The sequence below is a fragment of the Macrotis lagotis genome, chromosome 8, assembly GCF_037893015.1.
Source record: "Macrotis lagotis isolate mMagLag1 chromosome 8, bilby.v1.9.chrom.fasta, whole genome shotgun sequence".
Classification (NCBI taxonomy): Eukaryota; Metazoa; Chordata; class Mammalia; order Peramelemorphia; family Peramelidae; genus Macrotis; species Macrotis lagotis.
Window position 1 is genome coordinate 106,059,621 of NC_133665.1, and position 25,516 is coordinate 106,085,136.

At 39.8% G+C, this 25,516-nt stretch overlaps 1 protein-coding gene across 2 annotated transcripts in view; it reads left to right on the forward strand.

Moving 5' to 3' along the window:
- Positions 1 to 25,516, forward strand: part of RNF123 (ring finger protein 123) — a 122,443-nt gene that overhangs the window by 50,120 nt on the left and 46,807 nt on the right. The window contains exons 17-23 of one of the 2 annotated variants that reach the window (XM_074197955.1): positions 961 to 1,060; positions 1,395 to 1,456; positions 1,759 to 1,830; positions 6,162 to 6,282; positions 20,140 to 20,241; positions 22,756 to 22,862; positions 23,827 to 24,019. In XM_074197955.1, coding sequence (XP_074054056.1) covers positions 961 to 1,060; positions 1,395 to 1,456; positions 1,759 to 1,830; positions 6,162 to 6,282; positions 20,140 to 20,241; positions 22,756 to 22,862; positions 23,827 to 24,019 — 757 coding nt within the window. The remainder of the gene's footprint in view (positions 1 to 960; positions 1,061 to 1,394; positions 1,457 to 1,758; positions 1,831 to 6,161; positions 6,283 to 20,139; positions 20,242 to 22,755; positions 22,863 to 23,826; positions 24,020 to 25,516) is intronic. The other variant, XM_074197956.1, reaches the window with a different exon arrangement.

A 25,516-nucleotide genomic window follows, 5' to 3' on the forward strand; every position in this document is an offset into this window, starting at 1 on the left:
ATTGCTTTGGAAGATGGAAAAAGAAGCCTTGTCCTGCCCCATCCCTCTGTCAAAGGGGCTGTAAGGGGGTGGAAGAGGCTTCAGATAGCTTCAGTAATTGAAGAGGAGGCAAAGGTGACCAATGTGAAGGATCATTTTCAGCCTCCTCTCTCCTGGACCTAACCTCCTCTCATTTCAGGACCTAACCAATCCCCCTTACCAAGAGAGAGAAGGGAAAAATGATGGTCTGTCAGCCAGGGTTCTAATAGTCAGTTTTCTGCTGTTGCATGTAGGACATTAAACAATTTTTTTTTAGGTTATTTTTTTTTGCAAGGCAATGGGGTTAATTGGCTTGCCCAAGGCCACACAGCTAGGTAATTATTAAGTGTCTGAGGGCAGATTTGAACTCAGGCACTTCTGACTCCAGGGCCAGTGTTTCATCCACTATGATATCTAGCCACCCCCATTAAACAGTATTTTTGACCAAGTCCAGGCTGCCTGCCTTTTTAGGAGGAGAATTTTTGCTGATTAAAACTAAAATGCCATTTATTCTCTGTTTATACACAGGAGAAGGGTGACTCAGGCTGGGTTATTTATAGGACAGACACCCTAGGGGATATCATGATGCCCATGGGAAGTCTTGCCAGCTCTGAACCAAGCTCTCTTGACCAATTGATATAAAGCTTTAGAGTTTTGACCTGAGTGAAATCTCTATATAAACTATCCCCATTTAATTCTATGTAGGCTGTGCCCCACACAGGTACCAGGAATGTTCTACTCTGCTGGGTTGGAGGTTCTCAGCAAGTCTGATGTCTCTATATTAGTTAGGTTTTGGAAAATGGAGAGTTCAATCACAGCACCAATACAGTGTGGGGTATGAAAACATTGGTCTAGCGGAATCTCCACCTGAGGCTATATCCTTACCTGCCCTTAACTCAGGTCTTAGTCTTATTTATGGGGCCCTCTCATTTCTTATTTCAGGGTAAGGAAACTAAGGAGGTGAAAGAAGAGAGTGCTGAGGAGCGACTGAGACGGCGGGCATATGAGAGAGGTTGCCAAAGACTCAAGAAACGAATTGAAGGTCTGACTGTACTTCATCTTTCTCTCCTTATGCCAGGTGCTGGAAGAATTCCAGGGGCCTCTGTTGAGATGGGACTTTTTACTTCTTCCCATATCTTCTTTTCTCCCATCTGCATAGTCCTGTCCCCACTGAAATATTCCTCCAATCAGGGAATCTGGGAGTTGGGGAATATTTCCAAATCTGTTCCCCAAAAGGCTGAGTTGACTCATGTTTGGGGGTGATCACACCATCCAGGAACACCAGTGGCTCCTGTTTTACTCCAGGAAGGGTGGTAGCCTTTGTTGCCAATGCTGACTCAGGCCATCTGCATTGATGGTCTTCTTTCCCCTTTCAGTGGTAGAAGATCTCCAAGTTCAGATCCTGAAGTTGCTGTTGAATAATCAAGATCATAATGGGGTAAGTGGGTTTGCATAAGAGAGAATAACCAGTTGGAAAGGTCCTTGAGGCATAGAAAGTAAAATATCAAGGACCTTGATATCCAGGATAGGGAAACCAAATCCTAAGAGAAGGAAGAGGACAGGTTCATATCTTGGTAGAGACAGAACCTGGAAGTTATTCTGGGAGGAACCTAGCTGAGCCTTGCTTGCAGTTAAGCCCATTTTTTAGGAGGGAATGCCTCATATGTTTCTCTGGTTGGTGTGGACTTCTGTGTGGTTGTGCTGCTTCTTGCTGCCAGTCCAGCTTTGCTTCTTTCCCAGGGTGAAGCTTCCAGGTACATTTTCCTCAACAAGTTTCGAAAGTTCCTGCAAGAGAATGCCAGCAGCCGAGGGGTGAGTGGTTTGTTCAGGCAGGGGAATGCCTGTCCAGGGGGATGGGGACCAACCAAAGGATAGTTTGGGCAGCCCTTACAAGGCAAGAGCCAGGCCTGGCACACAGAACTGGTTCCCTGGAGACAGTGAAGAAGCTGGGAACTTCCAATTGAACTGAACAGCAGAAACTTTAGAATAAATGACATTTCTTGCACACTGAGGTTTATAAAGGACTTTCCTTCCAATTCTGGGAGGGTGAATAGTACAAGGATTATTTTCCCCTTTATAAATGAGGACAGTTTGATTGAGGGTCAGGGAGTCTGAAGTTACATAGTAAGTAATAAAGTTGGGATTCAAATACAGGTCCTCCTTTGACTCCAGAACCAGTCCTGCTTCCACACTATACCATGCTAGGGGCCTGAGAGCTAGTGAACTGTTTTCCCTTCCCTCCATTTCCATCCTCTCCCTTCTCTTTTCTCTCCTTCCTTCCTTGGCTTAGTTCATAGTGTTACTTTGTGGAATCACCACACTCCTTAGGAGTCTGTCATCAAAAGAGAAGATGGTTCATGGATATTAACCTAGACCTAGAGCAGGAAGGGGCCTTATTTGGATTTGAATTTTTAAAATTCATAATTTAACAATAAGTAACATGAGCATTTCCCTATATAGTGGAAAAGTAAAAGAGAAGTATTCATTATGAATCTCATAATGATAATCTCATAATCTCATAATCATAATCATAATAATCAGCTATGAATCTCTGATGTAGAGTCTGCTTTTCCTTTGAGGTATAAAATAAATTCAATATATAACTTTCAAAGCTGTTCTGCTTGTCTGTGTGTTCCCTTCTTGTCTGGAAGAGACCTCAGAGCCCATCTAGTTCAACCCCAATATTTTTCAAATGAGAAAAATGAATCTCAGGGTCCCACAGGTAGTTGCAGGCAGAGGTCATCTTTTTTTTTTATTTATTTTTATTAAAGATATTATTTGAGTTTTACAATTCCCCCCACCATCTTACTTCTCTCCCCCACCATGGAAAGCAATCTGTCAGTCTTTACTTTGTTTCCATGTTGTACATTGATCCAAATTGAGTGTGATGAGAGAGAAATCATATCCTTAAGGAAGAGACAAGAAGTCTAAGAGGTAACAAGATCAGACAATGAGATATCTGGTTTTTTTTTTCTGAATTAAAGGGAATAGTCCTTGAACTTTGTTCAAACTCCACATTTCTTTATCTGGATACAGATGGCACTCTCCTTTGCAGACAGCCTAAAATTGTTCCTGATTGTTGCACTGATGGAATGAGCGAGTCCTTCAAGGTTGAACATCACCCCCATGTTGCTGTCAGGGTGTACAGTGTTTTTCTGGTTCTGCTCATCTCACTCAGCATCAGTTCATGCAAATCCCTCCAGGCTTCCCTGAAATCCCATCCCTCCTGGTTTCTAATATAACAATAGTGTTCCATGACGTATATATACCACAGTTTGCTAAGCCATTCCCCAATTGAGGCAGAGGTCATCTTTAGAGCCTGTGTGCTCTCCTGTAGGTGGGCCACTTCCGGCAGTGCAGAACAGAGTTCTAAGGAGAGAAATCTGCTAGGAGCAGCCTCTGTGAGTCTGGCTGCATGTGAGGGCTCAGGTACATTCCCCCAGGCAAGAGCTTAGGTGGGAGGGGGATGAATAAGAGGATTTTAGATTTAGAACTGGAAGACACAATCTAGTCCAACTTCATCTCACAGATGTGGAAACAGATCCAGAGATAGTAGTGATTCCTCCATCTCATAGAGATAGAACAGCATGATTTAGTGGAAAGAGAGCTAGCATTGGAGTCAAATGGCCTGGGTTCAAGTCCTGCTGTGGACACTCACTGACTGTTAGTCTTTTAAAACCTAAGTGCTCTAAGGCAACTCTAAGTTGCAGGGAAAGTGGCCAACTGTGATGGTTGAGAGACTTCCCTCAAGGGGGAGGTTCCCATACCACAGCAATCAGAGGTCTAGTCCCTCTTCCTCTGCCCAGTAAGTGACCCATGTGGAGATCCACTCCAGAGGTTGCTTTTTTTTTGACATTCCCAGCTGCTGGGCCCTGTTGTGTTTTAGCTTACTTTTGGTGTCCTGTCATGCAAATGGGGGACAAGACCTGGATTAGGAGTCAAAGGGGACCTGCATTTGAATCCTACCCTTAAAACTTACTTTATCTGTATGATAGGAATAATAATAGCTCTAGGAGCCCAGGCAAGGTTATTGTAAGAATCAAAGGAAATAATACAGCAAGTGTAAACATCTAAGCACTATATAAAAGTCAGTTATTATTATCATTTTAAATTAGAGGAAAGTCATTCCCCCTGCTCTAGGGGAAGTTTCTCTATATCTGGCCTTGGAATGAAGAAGCAGGCCTTCTGTGATGACCACATCCGTTGTAGCTTCCATCTGGACTTTCCTAGTGACAGGCACCACCTGAAGAACTCCAGGGGCCTGGCTCTTTGTCTTCATTCTTCTTTAAGAATCTAGATGGGTTTCACTGAAATTTGGGGGGATAGAATTAGGATGTCTTTGAATTTTGGGTGATCTGGGTTGAATAGTTCTGATCTTAATATAACAGAAACTGTCCCAATGCACCTGTGCTATGCAGTTCCAGAAACATATTAGATCCTACTGTATACATATAATTAGTTTCTATATGATCCTTACCTCCACAGAATTTATAACATAATAGGGGGATAAGAAAGAAACACAGCTAACTATAATATGCAATGATATATGTTAAATACTCTAGAAAAGGGTAAACAAAATTCTATGTGAGATCCATGGGGGATAAGGTCACAAGGTGAATTCAAATATAACAGAAGGCTTCCTGGAATAGGTGGCATTAGAATAGATCTTCAGAGATCAAGTAGGAATAAAATGAGTGAAGAAGAGGAAGGGAAGGCAGGTGTTTTTGGCTCAGGGAACATTGTGTACAGAGGAAAGGAGGTGTCTGATTTCAAGGAAAATGATAGAAATTTAAACAGGAAAGATAAAGGGGGAGGTAAAGGAGATACAGTTAAAGAACTATAGAATTTGGTCATTCAGTGGGCAGAACTCCACACTCCACAAACACTGGGCCTTCCATAGACCACTCTATTTGCTGAGTTTAGAAGAGTTTGGCCCAGAAGGTCCAAAGGAAAAATGGAAAAATCCCAATGCCACTTGTGTGTGTTCTCAGTGGTCAGGAAGGGCAGATTCCTTTATCTGGGATAGAATAGATTTAGTTTCTAGGAATTTTCAGTTACTACAACCTGTTTTCTTCATTTGTTCAATGGGAATAATAATTTTGTTGTTGTCGTTTCACTTATGTCCAACTCTTCATGACTCTATTAGGTGTTTCCTTGGTATAGATATTGAAGTAGTCTGCCATTTGCTTTTCCAGCTCATTTTACAGATGAGGAAACTGAGGCAAACAAATTAAGTGACTTACCCAGAATTACAAAGCTAGCAAGTGTTTGAAACAAGATTTAAACAAAGGAAGAATAGTTTTCCTAACTTGAAGCCCAACACTCTATCCACTGCCTCACCCATGCTTATTGTGTTGTTTGTTGAGTTATTTCTAAGTTTGCATTTTATCTCTCCCTTGTAAAGAAATGCTAGAGAACACTTTTATAGTTTAATATTCATAGATAACAACAAGCATTAATTGTCTACAACATGCCAGACACTGTGCTAAGTACAGGGGATCTGAGACAAAAATAAAATGTATCATACCCTCAAGGATCTTTCAGGGAAAACAAGGTACAAACTTGCATTGGATTGGAAAAGGAAAAGAAGGAACCTAGAGGGAGTGATAATGATACAGATTCTGTATACCTGGCCTCTGATCTGGGGGATCAAGAAACCCCAGAAGATTTGGAGCCTGGTTGAGATTTGAGGAATTAGGGAAATTTTATTAGAGAATTTAAGGGTAAAGAACTGAGGAGCCAAAGATCAGATTCCCTAGACAAATTTGAAATAAAGGAGTGAGTATTTTGGGAAGGTAACTATGGGTCAAATCCTGGTCTCCTTCACCCCATGACAGGTTGCTTCTCTCATGCCTCCCTCCTTGTGCTGGGGGTTCCTTAAGGGTTTATCTTTGTCTTTCCTTCTTCCCACCCCCTAGCCATGCCAAGAGGAGGGGCTCTCAGTTTGTAGACATTACCAGCTAATATACTACTGCTGTCCACATGGATGGGACATATATTAGGAGGGATAGGCACCATGTAAGAAGTGTTGCACTGGTTAAATTGGGGTTACTAATGGAGGGGAGCGTGTTAGCTGGAGCTGCTCTTGTGAAGGACTAGGATCAGAATGGTAGCAAGCTGTTCTCTTATTTGCTTCTCCTTAGAACCTGACTGTTCTCTGCCCACCAGAATACATGGTGTGCTTTCTGCATCGACTGATCACGGCCTTGCGGCACTATTGGGATGAATACAAGGCTTCAAACCCAAGAGCATCATTCAGTGAAGGTAAGTTGATGGGGAGCCTGAGTCTCCTGGTCCAAGTCATGTTGTAGAACCACTGAAGGTTACTTTTCTAGCCTTGCATTACCTTCCTGATCCAGAGGAAATAGGTAATATAGATTCTGCATCTGGGAACTTGTAAACAGGGTCATTGAGCTGAGTACCCTATATTAGACCCAGCTGAGGCTTTCAGAGACTTTTTCTCTTTCCCTCTGAACCTCCCGATCCCGCAGATGGAAGGGCATCAAGTGGCAAACCTCAAGGAAAAGGGTCCGGCAGAGGACCAAATAGTAATGTTTATTACCTTCCTCTCAAGGAGTGCTGGTAACTCTCCATCTCTGTCAGACTTCTCCCTTTTTTCTGGTGTTGTGCTGGGTCCCTTTGGAAGCCCTCCAGTTGGCATGTTCTCAGAAAGGGCACACTAAGGTGGTGGGATGAAAGATGGAAGGCAGAAGGAAAATAGCCCTTGTGCCTTCTGAATTCAGTCAGCAAACATTTATTCAGACAAGTATTCAGTAGTCTGCTTTTGTGACTATCTGGGTTTTAATTTTTCCAGATCATTATTTCATCTAACTCTGCATAGGCCCACAGTGGGCAGAGCAGGGAGACTATAGGTCGTTTTGCTTAGAGTGGTCAGATTTTCTAGTTCCCTTTTCTGTGTAATGGAAAGAACTCTGGATTTGGAAGAGGATCTGTTTGAGTTCCAGAACTGCTATTTTACTGTATGTGATCTTGGGCAAGCCAAGCTACTCTTTTTTTTCAGTTCCCTTCTCTATCAATTGAGAAGAACAGTCCAGAGCAGAACTTATTTTTCTTTCCCTTAATACATGTTTTTATTATTTTGTTTTATTTTTTCTCCACTTATTAGTATTTTATTTTTTCCAGTTACCCATATAGTTTTCAACATTCACTTTTATAAGATTTTGAGTTCCAAATTTTAATTCCTCCCGAAGGTAGCAAGCAATCTGATATAGGTTTTACATGTACAAGCATATTAACCATGTTTCCACATTAGTCATGTTGTGAAATAAAAATACAAAAAAGGAAAAACCATGAAAAAGGAGAAAAATTACATTTGAATTCTTCTCCCTTTGTTGTAATCTCTTTGGGATACAGACCTATTATGGAGTATTCCTGTTCAAAGGGTATGCACAGTTTTATAGCCCTTTGGGCATAATTCCAAATTGCTCTGCAGAATGGTTGGATAAGTTCACCAACAATGAATTAGGGTTTCAATTTTCTCACACTTCCAGTATTTATTATTTTCCTTTTTTGTCATATTAGTTACTCTGAAATGTGTGAGGTATCTCAGAGCTGTTTTAATTTGCAATTCCCTTCTCAGTAGAGATTTAGGGCATTTTTTCATATGACCATAGATAGTTTTTCATCTGAAAGCTGTTTGTTCATATCTTTTTTACTATTAGCAATTAGGGAATTGACTCAGTTATCTATATATTGTAGAAATGAGGCCTTTAAGGGGCAGCTAGATGGTGTAGTGGATAAAGCACTGGCCTTGGAGTCAGGAGTACCTGGGTTCAAATCCGGTCTCAGACACTTAATAGTTACCTAGCTGTGTGGCCTTGGGCAAGCCACTTAACCCCATTTGCCTTGCAAAAACCTAAAAAAAAAATGAGGCCTTTATCAGAAACATTGGCTGTAAAAATTATTTCCTATCTTTCTGCTTTTCTTCTGATTTTGGTTGTATTGACTTTGTATAAAAGCTTTTTAATTTAAAGTAATCAAAATGATCTATTTTGCATTTTATAGTGTTCTCTATCTCTTGTTTAGTCATAAATTCTTCCCTTTTGTATAGATCTGACCTGTAAACTATTCCCAACTCTCCAAATTTGCTTATGTTATTACCCTTTATATCTAAATCATGTTCCTATTTTGATCTTATCTATCTGGTCTGGAAAATTTTTCTTAGGTAGTTCATTGATGACTTGTTGAATTTCTTTTTCTAAACTGGCATTGAGTATTTTATTTCCTTTTCTGTTTATCTGGGCAACTTAGATATTTGTAAATTTTCATCCTTTTCACTTAGATTGTCAGACTTATTGGAATAATTTGAACAGAATAACTCCTAATTATTGCTTTAATTTACTCTTCATTGGTGGTGATTTCACTCTTTTCATTTTTGTTTTCTTCTTTCTTTCTTTTAGTGACATCATCCAAATATTTATTTATTGATTTTTTTCATAAAACCAGCTTAGTTTTTGTTTATTAGTTTGATAGTTTTCTTACTTTTGATTTTATCAATATCTCCTTTGATTTTCAGAATTTCTTTTTTCATAAAACCAGCTTAGTTTTTGTTTATTAGTTTGATAGTTTTCTTACTTTTGATTTTATCAATATCTCCTTTGATTTTCAGAATTTCTAATTTGGTATTTGGCTGAGGATTTTTAATTTGTTCTTTTTCTAGATGTTTTAGTTTTATGCCCAGTTCATTTATCTGCTCTTTATTTTATTCATGTAAGCATCTAGAAATAAAAAAATTTTGCCTAAAAATTGCTTTAGCTACATTCCATAAATTTTGTTATGTTGTTTCATTAATGACATTCTCTTTAATGACATTGTTGATTGTTTCTGTGGTTTATTTTTTTGACTCAGTCATTCTTTAGGATTACAAATATTTAGTTTCCAATTAAATTTTAATCTTTCTTTCCATGTCCCTTTACTACATGTAATTTTTATTGCATCCTGATATGAAAAGGATGCATTTAATGTTTTTGTCTTTCTTCATTTGATTGTGAGGTTTTCATGCCCTAATACTTGTTTAATTTTTGTGTAGGTGCATTTTTGTGTGCATCTAACTCTGCATAGGCCCACAGTGGGCAGAGCAGGTATATTCCTTTTTTAAGAATAGAAAAAGGTATATTCCTTTTTAACCCCATTCAATTAAGTAACTTATTTAATTGCTCCTCTAAGAATTATGATCCTATACCAATTATTACATATATGTTTAGTATTGATATTACTTCATTATCTATGATACCTTTTATCAAAATGTAGTTTCCTTCCTTATCTCTTTTTTACAGCTGTTTTTGCTTTTGCTTTGTCTGAGCTAAGGATTACTATCCCTGCTTTTTTTCTTTAACTTTAGCTGAAACACAATATATTCTGCTCCAGCCTTTTACCTTTACTTTGTGTGTATTTCTTTGTTCCAATATTTCTTGTAAATAACATATTATAGGATTCTGCTTTTAAATTCATTTCTGCTATCTACCTGATTCTGTTTTATGGGAGAGTCTATCCCATTCACATTCAGTCATGAATACTCTGTGTTTCCCTCCATCCTATTCCCCCATATCTTTTATAATTTTTCTTTCTCCTTTTACCCTGTGATTTGCTTCTTATCATAATCTCCCTCAATATTCCCTTCCTTCTGTCAGCTTTCCTTCTTTCTTTTCTTTCCCCTTTCCCCTTCTACTTCTGCCTTCCCTTCTATCTACCCTCTTCTCATTTTTCTTTTCCCTTCACCCTCCTATTTCCCTATAGGGTAAGATAAATTTTTTTTTGCAAGGAAAATGGGGTTAAGTGTCTTGCCCAAGGCCACACAGCTAGGTAATTATTAACTGTCTGAGGCTGGATTTGAACTCAGGTACTCCTGACTCCAGGGCCGGTGCTCTATCCACTCCGCCACCTAGCTACCCCTGAATAAATTTCTATACTCAACTGAATATGTATGTTATTCCTGCTTTGAGCCAAATCCAATGAGAGTAATATTTAAATATTCTCACCCCCTCTCCTCTTTGCCTTTACTGTAATAGATCTTTTATGCCTCTTCGTGAGATTTAATTTACCCTATTCTGCCTCCTCCTTTCCTTTTCTCCAAGTACACTCCTGTTTTTTCCACACTTTTTTTACCAATTACCAATTCAAAGTCAACTTATATCCACTTCCCCATCTATGATTACACCTTCTAATGTCCTAATAGAGGTAAAGTTCTCAAGAGTTACAAGTATCATTTCCCTCATTGGGATATAAACAGTTTGACCTTAACATGATTTTTTTTCTTTTCTATTTATTTTTTCATGTTTCTCTTGAGTCTTTTATTCAAAGATTTAATTTTCTGTTCAGTTCAGCTCTGATCTTTTCATCAGTTTGAAAGACCCCAATCACATTGAATAGTCATCTTTGCCCCTGAAATATTATGTTCAGTTTTTCTGAGTTGTTGATTCTTAATTGTAATCCAAGCTCCTTTGCCTTTCAGAATATCATATACTAAGCCCTCTGTTTCCTTAATATAGAAGCTGCTAAATTCTGTATAATCCTGCCTCTGGCTCTTTGATAATTGAATTGTTTCTCCTTGACTTGATAATTCTGGAATTTGGCTACAGTATTCCAAGGAATACTATATTGATTTTTGGGCTCTCTTTCAGGAGGTGCTGGTGGTTTTTTAAAAAAGGATATTTTATTTAGTTATTTTTCAGAAATCATTTTTTTTTGCAAAATTTTGAGTTTCATGTTTTTCTCCCTCTCCTTCCCCTCCCCTTTTCCTCCCCCCCCAACAGAAAGCAATCTAACATTGAGCTGGTAGATTCTTTTGATGACTAATTTATTCTGTTTCTAGGATATCAGGGCAGTTTTTCTTGATAATTCCTTGAAAGTTGCTGTCCAGGCTCCTATTTTTGATTATGCCTTTCAGGAAGTCTAATAATTCTTAAATTATCTCTTTTGGATCTATTTTCCATGTCAGTTGTTTTTCCAATGAGTTATTTTACATTTTCTTCTATTTTTTCATTCTTTTAATTTGGTTTGACTTATTCTTAATGTCCCATAAAATAATTAGCTTCTACTAATTTTTTAGGAATTATTTTCTTCAGTTAACTTTTGTATCTCCTCTTCCATTTGGCCACTTCTACTTTTTAAGGAGTTGTTTTCTACAGTGGATTTTTGTCCTTCCTTTTCCAAGCTGTTGATTCTCTCTTGTATACCTTTTTTCCCCCAATTTTTCATCTACCTCCCTTATTTGGTTTTTAAAATCCTTTTTGAGCTCTTCTAAGAAGGGTTTTTGAGCTTGAGAACAATTCATATCCCCCTTTGAAATTTTGTATGTAGCCATTTTGACATTGTTGTCAATACTTTGTACTTTGATCTTCCTGTCACTATAATGGTAACTATGATCAAGGCTCTTTTCTCTCTTTTTTTTAGTCTATTTAGTATATTTTAAAGTTGAGTTCTAGTCCTGGGGCACAGGAGGCACTATCCCAAGTTTCTTGTGATGGAAGTATTAAGGTGACCTGGTCGGTCTAGTTGTGTCTGTTGTGCTCTGGGTTCTGGGGCTGGAAATTTTTTTTCTGTGCTGGGATTGGAGACTTCATAGCTGGCCTGCTGAGCCAGGACCAACAGGCCTCAAGTGCTGATTATGCTGTGGCTAATAGTTTCTGGCTGGCTTGCCTGGACAGTGTCTGCTCTGGGCTATGCTCTTCCTTTACCCAAATGAGAAACTTTACCTGAAGTCCTTCTAAGTTATCTTAAGATGGGAAATTATTTCACTCTGACTTTCTATAGGTTCTGTCACTCCAGAATCCATTTGAGACTTGATTTAATGTTGTTTCCAAGGGGAAACTGGGGAGAGCTCAGACACCTTCTAGCTTTTCTCTGCCATCTTGGCTCCATCTCAGAGCAGGACTTCTTAATCTTTTTTGTGTTATGCACCCCTTGGGCAGGCTAATGAACTCAATGACCTCTTTCTCAGAAGAATTGTTTTAAATGCTTAATTACAAAGGAAACCAATTATTTTAAAATACTGGTTTCTCTCTCTCTCTCTCTCTCTCTCTCTCTCTCTCTCCACCACATTTTCCCCCAAAACAAAAAAAGTTCACAAACCCCAGGTTTTGAACTACATGTTCCTCAAGAACCCTTTAGGCCTAAATTCTCAACCTGTTACCTCTCTCAGCTCTCTTGGTCTGGAGCTCATACCCTTAGTCCTGCTCATCCTTAGATTTGTTATGTGTCTCATCTGTAGTAATAGATTGGGTTACCAAGGTAGAGTGCCCTCAGTATGTCAATTGATTTGTTAATTCAGCAAATATTTTTAGACTCATAAAATGTCAGCACTTAGAGAGCTTCTAGTTCACCTCTTCATTTAACAGCAAAAAATTGCCCTGGAGAGACTAAGGCCCTGAAGAGAGTGAATGGTAGAACTGCTGGTACCAGCATTCTTTTCCTACCTTCTGGCTGGATGCTCCTTCTGCTATATCATGCTGCAGCCTCTGGGTTAGACTAAAGAACACAATCAAAGGCTATTTCCTCACACTTTCTCAAGCATTCTTTTAATCATATTACTTCAGGACTCTGTAATCATTTAAATTCCATTACATTGTAAATTGTAGTGAATGATCTTTGACTTTTAAAGTTCTCTTTGTGGTGGCTCTTGCTCTTAATTGCCTTTATTCTAAAAATCTCACTGCTCCCACCCAGAGCTTGTTTCTTTTGTGGCCATGCAAGGCCTTTAAGGTGATAGATATAGAAACTTGGCTACTTTTCCCTGCAATAGGACCCCTTGCCTTTCCAAAAGATATAGTGACACCTCTTTTCTTCAGTGAAATAGAAGGTCTCTTTCACTACCATCACAAGGAATTTCCACTAGGGAGTCTGCTCTTAGGAAGCAGTTCTCAGCAATTTATCTGCTTTCTTCTAAAAACTGCAAAAAAGAAAATTTCAGATCAAAATAAGGAAATTCCTTCCCAACAAATATAGAGCTATCCCAAAATGAATTGAGCTGTCTTGTGAGGCAATGAATTCCTCATTAAGAAATCATCAGGGGTTTATAGCAGCCCTGTTTGTGGTGGCAAAGAATTGGAAATCAAGTAAATGTCCTTCAATTGGGGAATGGCTTAGCAGACTGTGGTATATGTATGTCATGGAACACTATTATTCTATTAGAAACCAGGAGGGACGGGATTTCAGGGAAGCCTGGAGGGATTTGCATGAACTGATGCTGAGTGAGATGAGCAGAACCAGAAAAACACTATACACCCTAACAGCAACATGGGGGTGATGTTCAATCTTGAAGGACTCGCTCATTCCATCAGTGCAACAATCAGGAACAATTTTAGGCTGTCTGCAAAGGAGAGTGCCATCTGTATCCAGATAAGGAGCTGTGGAGTTTGAACAAAGTTCAAGGACTATTCCCTTTAATTTAGAAAAAACGTATTTTTTTGTCTGATCTTGTTACCTCTTAGACTTCTCTTCTTTAAGGATATGATTTCTCTCTCATCACACCCAATTTGGATCAAGGTACAACATGGAAACACAGTAAAGACTGACAGATTACTTTCCGTGGGGGGGTGGGGGGAGGGAAGTAAGATTGGGGGGAAAATTGTAAAACTCAAATAATATCTTTAATAAAAATTAATTAAAAAATAAATCATAAGGGGGCAGCTAGGTGGCACAGTGGATAGAGCACCAGCCCTGGAGTCAGGAGTCCCTGAGTTCAAATCCAGCCTCAGACACTTAATAGTTACCTAGCTGTGTGGTCTTGGGCAAGCCACTTAACCCCATTTGCCTTGCAAAAACCTAAAAAAAAAAAAAGGAAAAAAGAAAAAAAGAAATCATCAGGTAGGGGTGCATAGGTGGCACAGTGGATAGAGCACCAACCCTGGAGTCAGGAGTACCTACCTGAGTTCAAATCTGGCCTCACTTAATAATTACCTAGCTGAGTGATCTTTGGCAAGTCACTTAACCCCATTGTCTTGCAAAAAAAAAATCATCAGGTAGAGATTACATACACACTTATTGAGGATATTGTAGAGGAGATTCTTATGAAGGTTGAATTAATTGTATTTGAGTTCCCTTTTAGCTATAAGGTTCCGTAGAGCATGATGCCCACTAGAGATTTTCTGATGATTTGTTGCTGGCAAACCAGGAGAAAAAAACAAAGTGGGTTTTAGAGGTGTTCTATTTTACCAGATCAAATTTGTGTCCAAGAGACCTGAGAGCCCTCCTGGGATGCCTGCTCCTTACTTATGTCTCCAATCTGTTCTTCTAATTTAGTCATACTTTTCTTCTAGTTGGATTCCCCTACTGCTCCTAAACATTCAGATAGCCTTTTTTTGGGTTTTTATCAACTAACCCCAGATTACTCCCATCATCCATCTCTTCCTCTCCCACTTACATGCTCCTGAATGGACCTGGAGGAAGTCACATAATCTTTTTTTTTTTTTGAAAGATTTTATTTATTTTGAATTTCATAATTTTCCCCCCAATCTTGCTTCCCTCCCTCCCACAGAAAGCAGTTTGTTAGTCATTACATTCTTTCCATGGTGTGCATTAAGTATGAGATATAGCAGAATTACATAAGATAACTTTTTTTTTAAATTTAAGGTAATGGTCTTTGGAGTCTGTTGAAACTCACAATTCTTTCTTAGAATAGATGGCATTCTCTGTCACAGCTATCCTAAAATTGTGCCTGATCGTTGCCCTGTTGGTATGAGCAAGTGCATCAAGGTTGATCATCACCCTCATGTTGCTTTTAGGGTGTACAGTGTTTTTCTGGTTCTGCTCATCTCACTCAGCATCAGTTCATACAAATCCTTTCAGGCTTCCCTGAATTTCCATCCCTCCTGGTTTCTAATTGAGCAATAGTGTTCCATCACATACATATACCACAGTTTATTAAGCCATTCCCCAGTTGATGGACACTCACTCAATTTCCAGAAGTCACACAATCTTGCTGACTAGATATACTATAAATTAATGTTATATAACTTCAATTTGGACCCCTTATTGCAGCAAGGCAATCTTTATATTCTTCCTCTTTCTTGCTCCACACAGACACTTCCAAACCTTCTCTTCTTCCATATCTCCTTCTTTCTCAGCTGAGGATGTTACCTCATAATTTATTGAGAAAATTGAGGTCATTACTGAGAACTTTTTTTCCTTTTTCTTTTTTTTTTAAACTCCTTAATCTCTCAAGTTCTCCTTTCCTTAAATGTCTGATTATAAGAGGGCTCTTCTTGCTAGGGCCAGGTCCTCTATGTCTACCCTTAATCATGCCCTCTCCCATCTTCTCCATATTTCCTCCCTCAAACATCTCTCTCTTTCTCTCCCTCCCTCATCCTTCTCCTTCTTTCTCTTCCCCGTCTCTTCTCCACCTCCCTCCCCTCCTCATTTCCCCTCATTTCTCTCTCTCTCTCCCTCTCCCACTCCTCTTCCTCCCTCTTTCTACCCTATCTTCCCTAGCTATTGATTCCTTCCCTCCTGACTTTAGACAAGAGGTCTCCCTGATGCTTAAAAAACTTTGACTAGACTACCATTCCCTCAAATTAACACCCTATATTGCCTTTCCTTTTCTCAAACTCCTTGAAAAAGTGACAAAACTCTTTCCATTTCTCCTCCTCTCACATACTTTGCCCTGCTGTCTCCATCATTCACCTGAAACTGCTCTTTCCCAAGTTACCAAAGATTTTTTAATTGCCAAATCTGATGGTCTTTGTTCAGTCCTCATTCTTGACCTCTTTGCCACATATAACCTTGTTAACCTTTGTCTCTCCCTAAATATACTTTCTTCTCTGGGTTTTTATGGAGCTAGTTTCCTGCTTCTACTCCTTTCTCTCTGATCACTCTGTCTCAGTCTCCTCTGCTGCCCAGATAGAATATATCTGTTCATTGTAAGCTTTCTCAAGGGCTCTGTCTTAGTCCTCTTCCCTTTTCCTCTGTCATTTCTCTCAGTGACTACCTCAACTTATGTGAAATTAATTATCTCTATGTGGATGACTTATGATCAGAGAGGCAGCACTGGCTTCTGAAGCCTCTTTCAGATAGAGATCTTTGATTTTATGATCTTTTCTATACAACCTCTGCCTTCTTCCTGAGCTCCAGTTCATGTCACCAACTGCCTAGAGACTCCTTGGCCTTGCCCTTCCCTTGCCACTCCTATCATTCAAACAAAACACAATCAGGTATTTTATTTATGGAAATGACTCACTTGGACAGGAACCAGAGAAAGCATTAATAACAACATTTTTGTAACAAGAAAAAGGTTAAAAATGTGAACTTAAGAATGAAGGACTTTGCCAGTAATATTTATTTCAGTCAATTTCAGTGCAAATTAAATGATTTTTATGTGTATGTAAAATAAAAGACTACAACAGAACTGTTTCACTTTCCTTGTGAGCAGTGTTACTTCAATGTAATTTACTACTTGAGGGGCATAGCTTAAGGCTTAGAACTAAAAAGTGAGGGGTGGCTAGGTGGCACAGTGTATAAAGCCAGGAGTCAGGAGTACCTGGGTTCAAATCCAGTCTCAGACACTTAATAATTACCTAGCTATGTGGCCTTGGGCAAGCCACTTAACCCCATTTGCCTTGCAAAAAAAAAAACAAAACTAAAAAGTGAGTTCATATCCTGCCTAACAGTAACTGGAAGACCCTCTGTAAGTTATATAATCTCTTTGCATGTTAGTTTTTTTCACCTGTAAAATAAGGGGATTGACCATATCCAGAGAAAACATTATGGAATCTGAATGCAGAAGAAAGCATACTATGTTTACTTTTTAAAATTTTTTTTGTTTTTTTCTTTCTTTCTCATAAGTTCCCCTTTAGTTCTAATTCTTTCACAATATGATTAACATGTATAATAAACATGATTGTACATGTACAGCCTATATCAGATTGGTCATTGCCATGGAGAGGATGGAGTGAAGGGAGGATGATAGAAAAATGTGGAACTTGAATGCTTGCAAAAAGATGAATGTTGAAAACTATCTTTTCATATAATTTAAAAAATAAAATAATAAGGGGAAGCTAGGTGGTGCAGTGAATAGAGCACTGACCCTGGAGTCAGGAGGACCTGAGTTCAAATCCGGCATCAGACATGCAATAATTACCTAGCTGGGTGACCTTGGGCAAGTCACTTAACCCCATTGCCTTGCAAAAAAATAAAATAACATCCAAAGAAAATTTGACACTATATAAATGTTTATAAAAATAAGGAGATTGAACTAGATGGTCTTTTAGGTGCCTTCTAGCTCTAAATCTATGATCCTGTAAGTCAATAAAAATTTAAGAGCCTACTATGGTCCAGGCACTGGACTAGGTACTGGGGATACAAAAGGAGGCAAAGACAGTCCCTGCCCTCAGTGAGCTAGCACTCTAGCTGCCCCATTCTGTGGGGGAGACAATATGCAAGCAAGCTATATACAGAGGAAATAGGAAATAATTAATAAGAACAAGGCACTAGAATTAAGAATGGTTAGGAAAGGTGTCTTGTAGAAGATGGGATTTTAATTGGGATTTAAAGCAAGTCAGAGAGGTTAGTAATTAGAATAGAAGAGGGAAAATATCCTAGAACTAGGAGACAGCTAAAGAAAATACCCAAAGTCAATGTAGTGCCTTATTTGTGGATCAGTGAGGAGGCCAATGTTACTCATCTGAGGAGGATGTGGTAGAGAGGAAGGTGTAAAAATACTGGAATGGTAGGAGGAGGCTAGGTTATTGAAGGACTTCGAATGCCATACAGCATTTTATATTCATGTCTGTAGATGATAGAAAGCCATTAGAGTTTATTGAATGGGGTAGCTGAAGATGGATTGGAGTGGAAAGAGACTTGAGACAGACAGACCACCAGCAGCCTATTATATTAGTCTAAGCATGACATGATGAAGGCCTGCACCAGGGTGGTCTCAGTGACAGAGGAGAGAAGGGGAGCATATTTGAGAACTGTTGCAGAGGTGAAATTAATAAACAAAAAACAGATTGGATATAGAGGCTAAGAGATAGTGAGAAGTCAAGAATGACTCCTAGGTTGCAGGCTTGAGGGAATGGGAGGATGGTGTTGCCTTCTACAGTAATAGGGGAAGTGGGAGAGGGTTGGGGGGAAGCTAATGAGTTCTCTTTTGGACATCTTGAATTTAAGATGCCCACTGGACATATAGTTCAAGATGTTTGCAATATAATTGGAGATACAAGAGTGAAGATAATGAAGAGATTGGGCTAGGGAGGAAAGGTAGATTTGAGAATCATCAGTGTAGAGATGGTCATTAAATCTTTGGGATCTGGTCAAAATTATCAAGTGAAGTAGTGTCCTGGGAGAAAAGAAGAGGACCCAAAACAGAATCTTGATGTCTACTTATAGTTAAAATATGATCTGGAAGAGGATCTAGCAGAGGAGACAGAGGAGGGATCAGCTGGGTAGGAGAACTAGGAGAAAACAGTGACCTGAAAACTTAGAAGAGAATATCCAGGAGGAGAGGATGATCAGTAGTGTCAAAGGCTACAGCGAGGTCAAGAAGAATGAAGACTAAGAAATTTCAAACTCGGCATGTCCAAAACAGAACTCCTTATCTTTTCCCCCTAACTTGCCTTTCTTATAAACTTCCCTGTTTCTATTGACTGTACCACCATTTTTTCAGTCATCCAGGTTCACAACTTTGGTGTTATCAACAACTTATCAGTCTTCACAATTTCACATATCTAGTCATTTGACTAATCTCTTTTCTGCTTCCACAGCATCTCTTGCATTGGACCTCTTCTCTTTGCTGTTACAACCCCCTCTTTAATTCCAGTGATCATTACTTCTCATCTAGAATATTGCAATGATCTATTAATTGTTTTGTTTTTTTCTGCTTCAAATCTCTCCCCATAGTCGTCTGTCCTCCACACTGTTGCCAAAGCATTTTACCTCAGCTCTAACCATGTCATTCAGTCAACTCTGCTTAACATTTTTTTAGGTTTTTTTGTTTTTTTTTTGTTTTTGCAAGACAGTGGGGTTAAGTGGCTTGCCCAAGGCTACATAGCTAGGCAATTATTAAGTGTCTGAGGCCGCATTTGAACTCAGGTATTCCTGACTCCAGGGCCGGTGCTCTATCCACTGTGCCACCTAGCCACCCCAACTCTGTTTAACTTTTAGCCATTCAAAACTTGACCCCAACTTATCTTGTCAGCTTCAGTGAACATTACTCTCCGTCCCATATTCTTTAATTCATCCAAATTGTCCTCCTCTCTGTTCCTCAAACCCCAGTTCTCTATTTCTCATCTTCATGCTTTTGTAGTAGCTATTCTCCAAATCCATTGAATCTCACTTTTCCTTCAAGATGGAGGTGTCAGCTTCTACATGAAGCCTTTCCTGGTTGGTGCCTCAGTTCTCTAACCTCACTGGTATTTAATTAACTTGTATTTCTTTGTGTTTATTTTCTTCTTAGTTATTTTATAAAGACTTCCATAATTTTTGGGCTTTTATAACATTAAATAGCACCAAAGCTTTGGTGTTTGTTTATATACACATGTCATGTGTTTGTTTATATACACAAAGATACACACATATACATATGCACATGTACACACACATACATACCACATTTGTACATATACATATACCATATATGTTGTCTCTCATTAGGATGTAAGACACTTGAGAAAATGGGTTATGTCATTATATATTTCCACAATGCCTAGCACATAGTAGACACTTCATAAATGCCTGTTGATTGGGTGGTTTAAGTCCTCTAGTCCCCATCCTGTGACAAGAAGGATCATAACTTTAGAGTTCAAAGGGACCCAAGAGATCATATATTCCATTTTACGGATGAGAAAATTGAGGCATGGAGAGTTTAGATAACTTGCTGAAAGGCATACAGGTAGTACATGACAAAATCAGGATTTGAACGCAGGTCTTCCAATACCAGATCTAATACTCTTTCCATTGTTCTGTATTTCCCCACACCCCTCCCATCCCCATGTTGAAACCAATAGTTGATTGAGGGGTCAGTCCTGAAGTCAGAGCCCTAGGGTTCTCTTTCTTAATTTGAAGGTAGAAACTGAAATATCTAGATGACTTTTAGAATCTTTCCTTCCTCAACCTGAAGAAGAATATTCAGATTCTGTCTTGACAAGATATTCTTGCTCTCTCTCTCTGCAGAAGCCTACGTCCCCCCACAACTCTTCTATAATGGGAAGGTGGATTATTTTGACCTGCAGAGACTGGGGGGCCTCTTATCTCATCTTAAGAAAACCCTCAAAGGTATGTTTGTATGAGACCTTGACAGGGCACATTTCAGTAGGCAGAGCCTGAAGGAGCCTGGGGTCATTCCTCAGAGCTAGCATGAATTCATCAAGAACTAGTGATGCCAGACCAAACTCATTTCCTGTTTTTGACAGTATTATTTTGTCATTCAAGAGAATCCTGTAGACATTGTCAAATGCATTACTGAAATTCAGGCATAGTCTGTGAACAAGCTTGTAAGTATGTTGAAAGGATAGTATGGTTTTTAGGTGATTTGGGTGAATCACCCCAAAGAGAGGTACTGAAGGTATCCATGACAACAAAGATGTAGCTCTCCAGTGAGTAACCAAAGATTATGACATTTGTTATTAAATTCACATGTATAACAAACATGATTATCAAATCTGTGAGTGACATTAAATTGGTAAGGGACTTATGGGACCCTCAAGGGCAACAAGATGGTGAACTAAACATTTCTTTCAATTTCCATGATTCTTACATCTTTCCAAAGCAGAAACTATGCACCAAAGTCATTAAACTGGAAAGGATAACCAGTGTTATATTGCTTGAGTGAAAACCCAAGGCCAGCAAAATGCTTTGAATAGAAAAATATGAAATATGATGGTAATAAATTGAAAGTAACAAATTGCACTTGGGTTAAAATCGTTCAAGTTCAAAGGAGTATGTTTTGAGAACAATTCAGTGAAAGTGACCCAAGGGTTTGGTAGCTATAACCTCAACATGTGTCTATGGTGTAACATGGCAGGCAAAGAAACTATACTGAGGCTGTATTAAGAGGCATGATGTCTAAGGTCCAGATGATCATATAGACCCTAGTCTGTAGTATTGCGTTCCATTCAGGGCCCCACACTAGTGAAGGATGTTGATAAATTCGTGTGTGTCTAGAAGAAGGTGGTCAGAGCCACGTGAGAATTAGTTAAAGAAGTGAAAGAGGAGAGTTAGAGAGAACACGATTTCTAAGTGACACCTCCCTAATAAAGAAAGCTATTCAAAAGTTGGAAATGTCTCCTTTGTGAAGTAGTGGGTTCCCCCTCATTGGAAGTCTTCAGGTAGCATTTTTATGACCATTTTTTGAAAATTCTACAGAAAAGATTCCTATTCAGATAGGCATTGGATTAGAGGACCTCTTGAGTCTCTTTCAGCTTTGTAATATTGTCTTGAGCGTGGTGAGGAAGGGAATGGAGGGGCCTGTGACCTTAATGGTAAATTGGTAGGAATAAACCCTTCTTCATTAGGACCCCAATGCTATAGATCCAGAAAAAGAAGATAATTTGTGCAGTGGGAGCCTTCCTGGTTTTTTAAATTAGGCCTCACAGTCTAGCTTATAGCAAGCCCTACAAAGAGAAGCCTTAGAGGACAAAATCCAGAGTTGGATACCCATATCTTTGAAAGTTGCATGTGAGTGTGCTAGCTTCATGGCCCCTAGTTTGTTCCCTGATTCACCCCATCTTGGTCAATTCCTGGACCATTTTTCATGCTCTGTCCTTGTTATGCAGGCCCCTTTTCAGCAGAGGGAGCCAGAGAATATCATTTAGTCTACAGTTTGAGAGTGAATGTGTTTCCTGACTGAGGTTTCATGGTGTCAATGATACTGTACATTTGTATAGGTTTTTAATTTCCTTTTTTTTAAAGTATTTGCACATCTGTTACCTTAAAAGACAGGGAGGTCTTCTCAATAACCTCAGGAGGCTAGTAGAACAGTCCAAGTCAACAAATAGGTACTGATTCAGTGGTCACTGCCTAGGGCTTTGAGGATGACTGGGCTAATAATAAGCTCCTTTTCTGCCCTCAGGCTCTCACCTACCAGGGACCTAGGGCAAAAATGGAGGCAAAAAACTAAAGTTGGGTTATGGCTGACCCAAGTCAGCCCTAGTCTCTCCTTATGCCCAGGCCTTTGCTCTTCCTGCCATGACCCAAGGCACCAAGTACCTACTTTATTCATGTTATTTCACATATTTACTTATTCATGTAAATGTTGTCATCCTCCTTGTCCCCACTCTATCCTCAGAACATAGGGACTATCTTTTATTTTGTATTTAGATTCCTAGACTTGTACCGGACACATAGGAAGAGCATTATAAATGCTTTGAATTGAATTGCTCAACTGGGAGAGGTAGATGGAGTTTAGATAAGACTCTCCTTGCTCTAGCAAAACTCAGGATCTATTGGGAATGATACACAAATGTGGATGACTGGAGCTATAACTGTAAGATAAGGACATTAGAGAGGCATGGACAAAAGTGCCTTCCGTCACTTGCTTCCCTTTAAATGGGCTCTCTTTTTCTTGAGTGCTAAGCATTGGAAGAAGCTTGTAACCCTCTTAGGACTTGAATCTCAATGCGGCTCAATTACAGCCCTCACCCTGAAAGGGCAGTTGGCTGCCCTACTTTGGGGAAACCTTGGGAAATTTTTTCGGAGTTCTAGGTACTTCAGGACCAAAGAGGGTCAGGTTTTGTTGCCTATCACCCCAAAGGCTGAGACCAACCCCCATGCCCATGCCCTTTCTCCCAGATGACCTGGCATCGAAGGCAAACATCTTGATTGATCCCTCAGAGCTGCAAGCCATCACCATGGATGACCTTGATGAGGATGATGAGTCAGCTACATCAACTGCACAGGTGACCCTTCCTTAAGTACTTTTTCTTGCCTTTTCTTTGGACCCCTGGGTTTACCCCAAAGTATTCTTCGACTCTAGGTGACTTAGGTCACCTCCAGGAAGACTTCTTCTAGGCCACCAGATTAAACTCCCAGAGAAGGGGCCTAGCTGCAGGGTAGCTCTCATTGAGAAAACATCATTCCCCAAACTGAAGCAGCCTTCCTGAATTTCTCCTCTTCCCTGGGCTCAGGCCTGTGAAGTTCCTTGAAGAATCACACTTGCTAGTACCTGTTTTCCTTGAGATAACGGTCCTACCTTAACTCTCACCTTTTTATTTCTCAGAGGATCATAATGATACCTTCTCCTGGTCTATACTATTCTAATACTACAGTATTATATACTATTATAAAAAATTTAATAGTTTATAAAGCACATCAATAGACATCTTATTTTATCTTCTCAATATCTCTGTTAGATTTATAGGTTGGGTCATTCATTTATTCATTCAATAAGCTCTCATTAAATCCTTGTGTACAAAGAATTGTGCTAGATACTAGAGGTAGCAGAAAGTTCATACAGTCCTTGCCTTCATTACTAAAAAGGAAAATAAGGCTCAGTGAGGTGATTTGTCCAAAGTTGGCCCTCCTACTAAGTGAAAGAGCTAGAAAACAACATATTTTTTTCTACTAATGAATAGTCTTTTTTTTTTTTGCAAGGCAAATGGGGTTAAGTGGCTTGCCCAAGGCCACACAGCTAGGTAATTATTAAGTATCTGAGACCAGATTTGAACCCAGGTACTCCTGACTCCAGGGCCGGTGCTTTATCCACTGTGCCACCTAGCTGCCCCTGAATAGTCTTTTGAACCCTAATCCCACTATAGCTACAGGTTCTGCCTAGTGTTTTGTTTTGGGGTATTTTTTTTGCCCGGGGTCTGGGGGGAGGATACTGGGAGGCTCTCAGGGTGATTGGTCTTTCTTCTTTCTCAGCGCCCTGTGGCTGCTCTAGCTATTGGAGGGGCCCTGGCCAGGTCCAGTTGGCTCAGCTCCCCAACACTGAGTCGGGCCAACCGCTTCCTCAGCACAGCAGCTGTGAGCCTCATGAGCCCCCGGAGGCCCCTGGGCACCATGGAAAAAGTGAAACTCCGAACACTGAACGTGGAGCAGAGAACAGAGGAGGATAGTATGTAATTGACTTTGGGGTGGGCTCAGCAGGGCTTAACATTTAGCCCTGGAGACACACAGTTGGAAAATGAGGCAGTTAATGAACTTTCAGTCTAATGGTATTATACTACAGGAATTCATGTATTGCAAAGTAGAGTGTGCTGGAGCTAAGGAGAGACTGAGGAAGGACCTGGAAAGAAATTTCTAAAAGTGAGGATCACTCTTAACCTTGTGAGGATCAAGGAAGGTCTCAGGGAGAAGATGGTACTTGGGTTGAGCTTTGAAGGGACAAAATGATAACAGTAGATGGAGATTAGGAGGCGGTTTGTTCAAAGCACATTAGGGGATAGTATCTATGAAAGCCACAGAGATGGAGATGGCATAACAAATTATTGGAATTAGCAAGTGGTTCAGTTTTCTGAAATGGAGAATTCTTGAAGGATAGTAGAATGAAATGAGGCCACAAAGGTTGGTCAGTAGGGACCGGTGGAAGATTTCTAAGTAGGGGAGTGACATTTGAACTTATACACTAATGAGATTCTTTTGGAAGCTGTGTGGAGTAAGGACCAGAGAGGACAAATATGAAAATGGTTAAAACTGGTATGATACAAGAGACATTAATGAGGAAGATGCCTCTATACCCAGGGTAAGAAATCCCATTGTGGTTAGGGACCCTACCCTTATGGGATTTGGAATTTGACAGAACCAGTCTCCCAAGGACCCTGATGGCTTTCACTGAGACCCAGCTTCTTCTGTAATGAAACATTCTGTTGCCCAGATCTCAGGAAATATGCCTTGGCAGCCTTCCAATTGGGCTTCCTTGTCCCTTATGGTGTTATTAGGGTAGTCATTTGGGGCCTATATTCCTCCCATGAGGCTGCCTCTGTAGCAGGTCCCTGCCCTGTTGGTTGGCTCTGGAATCCTAGAGATGATGCTGCTTCCTCTGACATTTATATTCTGACAGGGGAAGGAGCTAAGGACTCCAGAAGGGACTGGGGGTCGTCAGGAGACTTCTCTTTAAGGCCTGGATCAGTGCCCAGGCAGACCTCAGGAAGATATTCACTCCTCTCAGACCCTGACCCAGTCCTGCCCTGGGTTTAGGTGACCACTAATGGCTGCATGTGGGTTTGGGAAGAGCACCTTCAGGAGTGAGGAGATGAAATGAGGAAATTGATGCTTTAAAAATAGCTCTCCCTGCTGCTTTAGCCCAGATCTGACCTTGTGAAAGTACTTGTACCCTGGGCTTTCCCTACTGCTTTTTGTAGGACTCTAAAGGGACTCAGAGGGAATCACAGAACTTCCAAACTGGAAGAGTCTTCAGAAATCCCATATTCCTCCCCACTGTAGCATCTCTGACAAGTGTGTTCATTTATTCTCTTATAAAGGTGTCCAGGTTCCATGAATTCACTGCTCTCCATTTGGGGAGGTTTCATTAGGAAAATTTTTTTTCCCTTTTTTGCATTGCAGTTTACCTCTCTGTAGTTACACCTCATTCCACTAGCTTTACCCTCTTTGT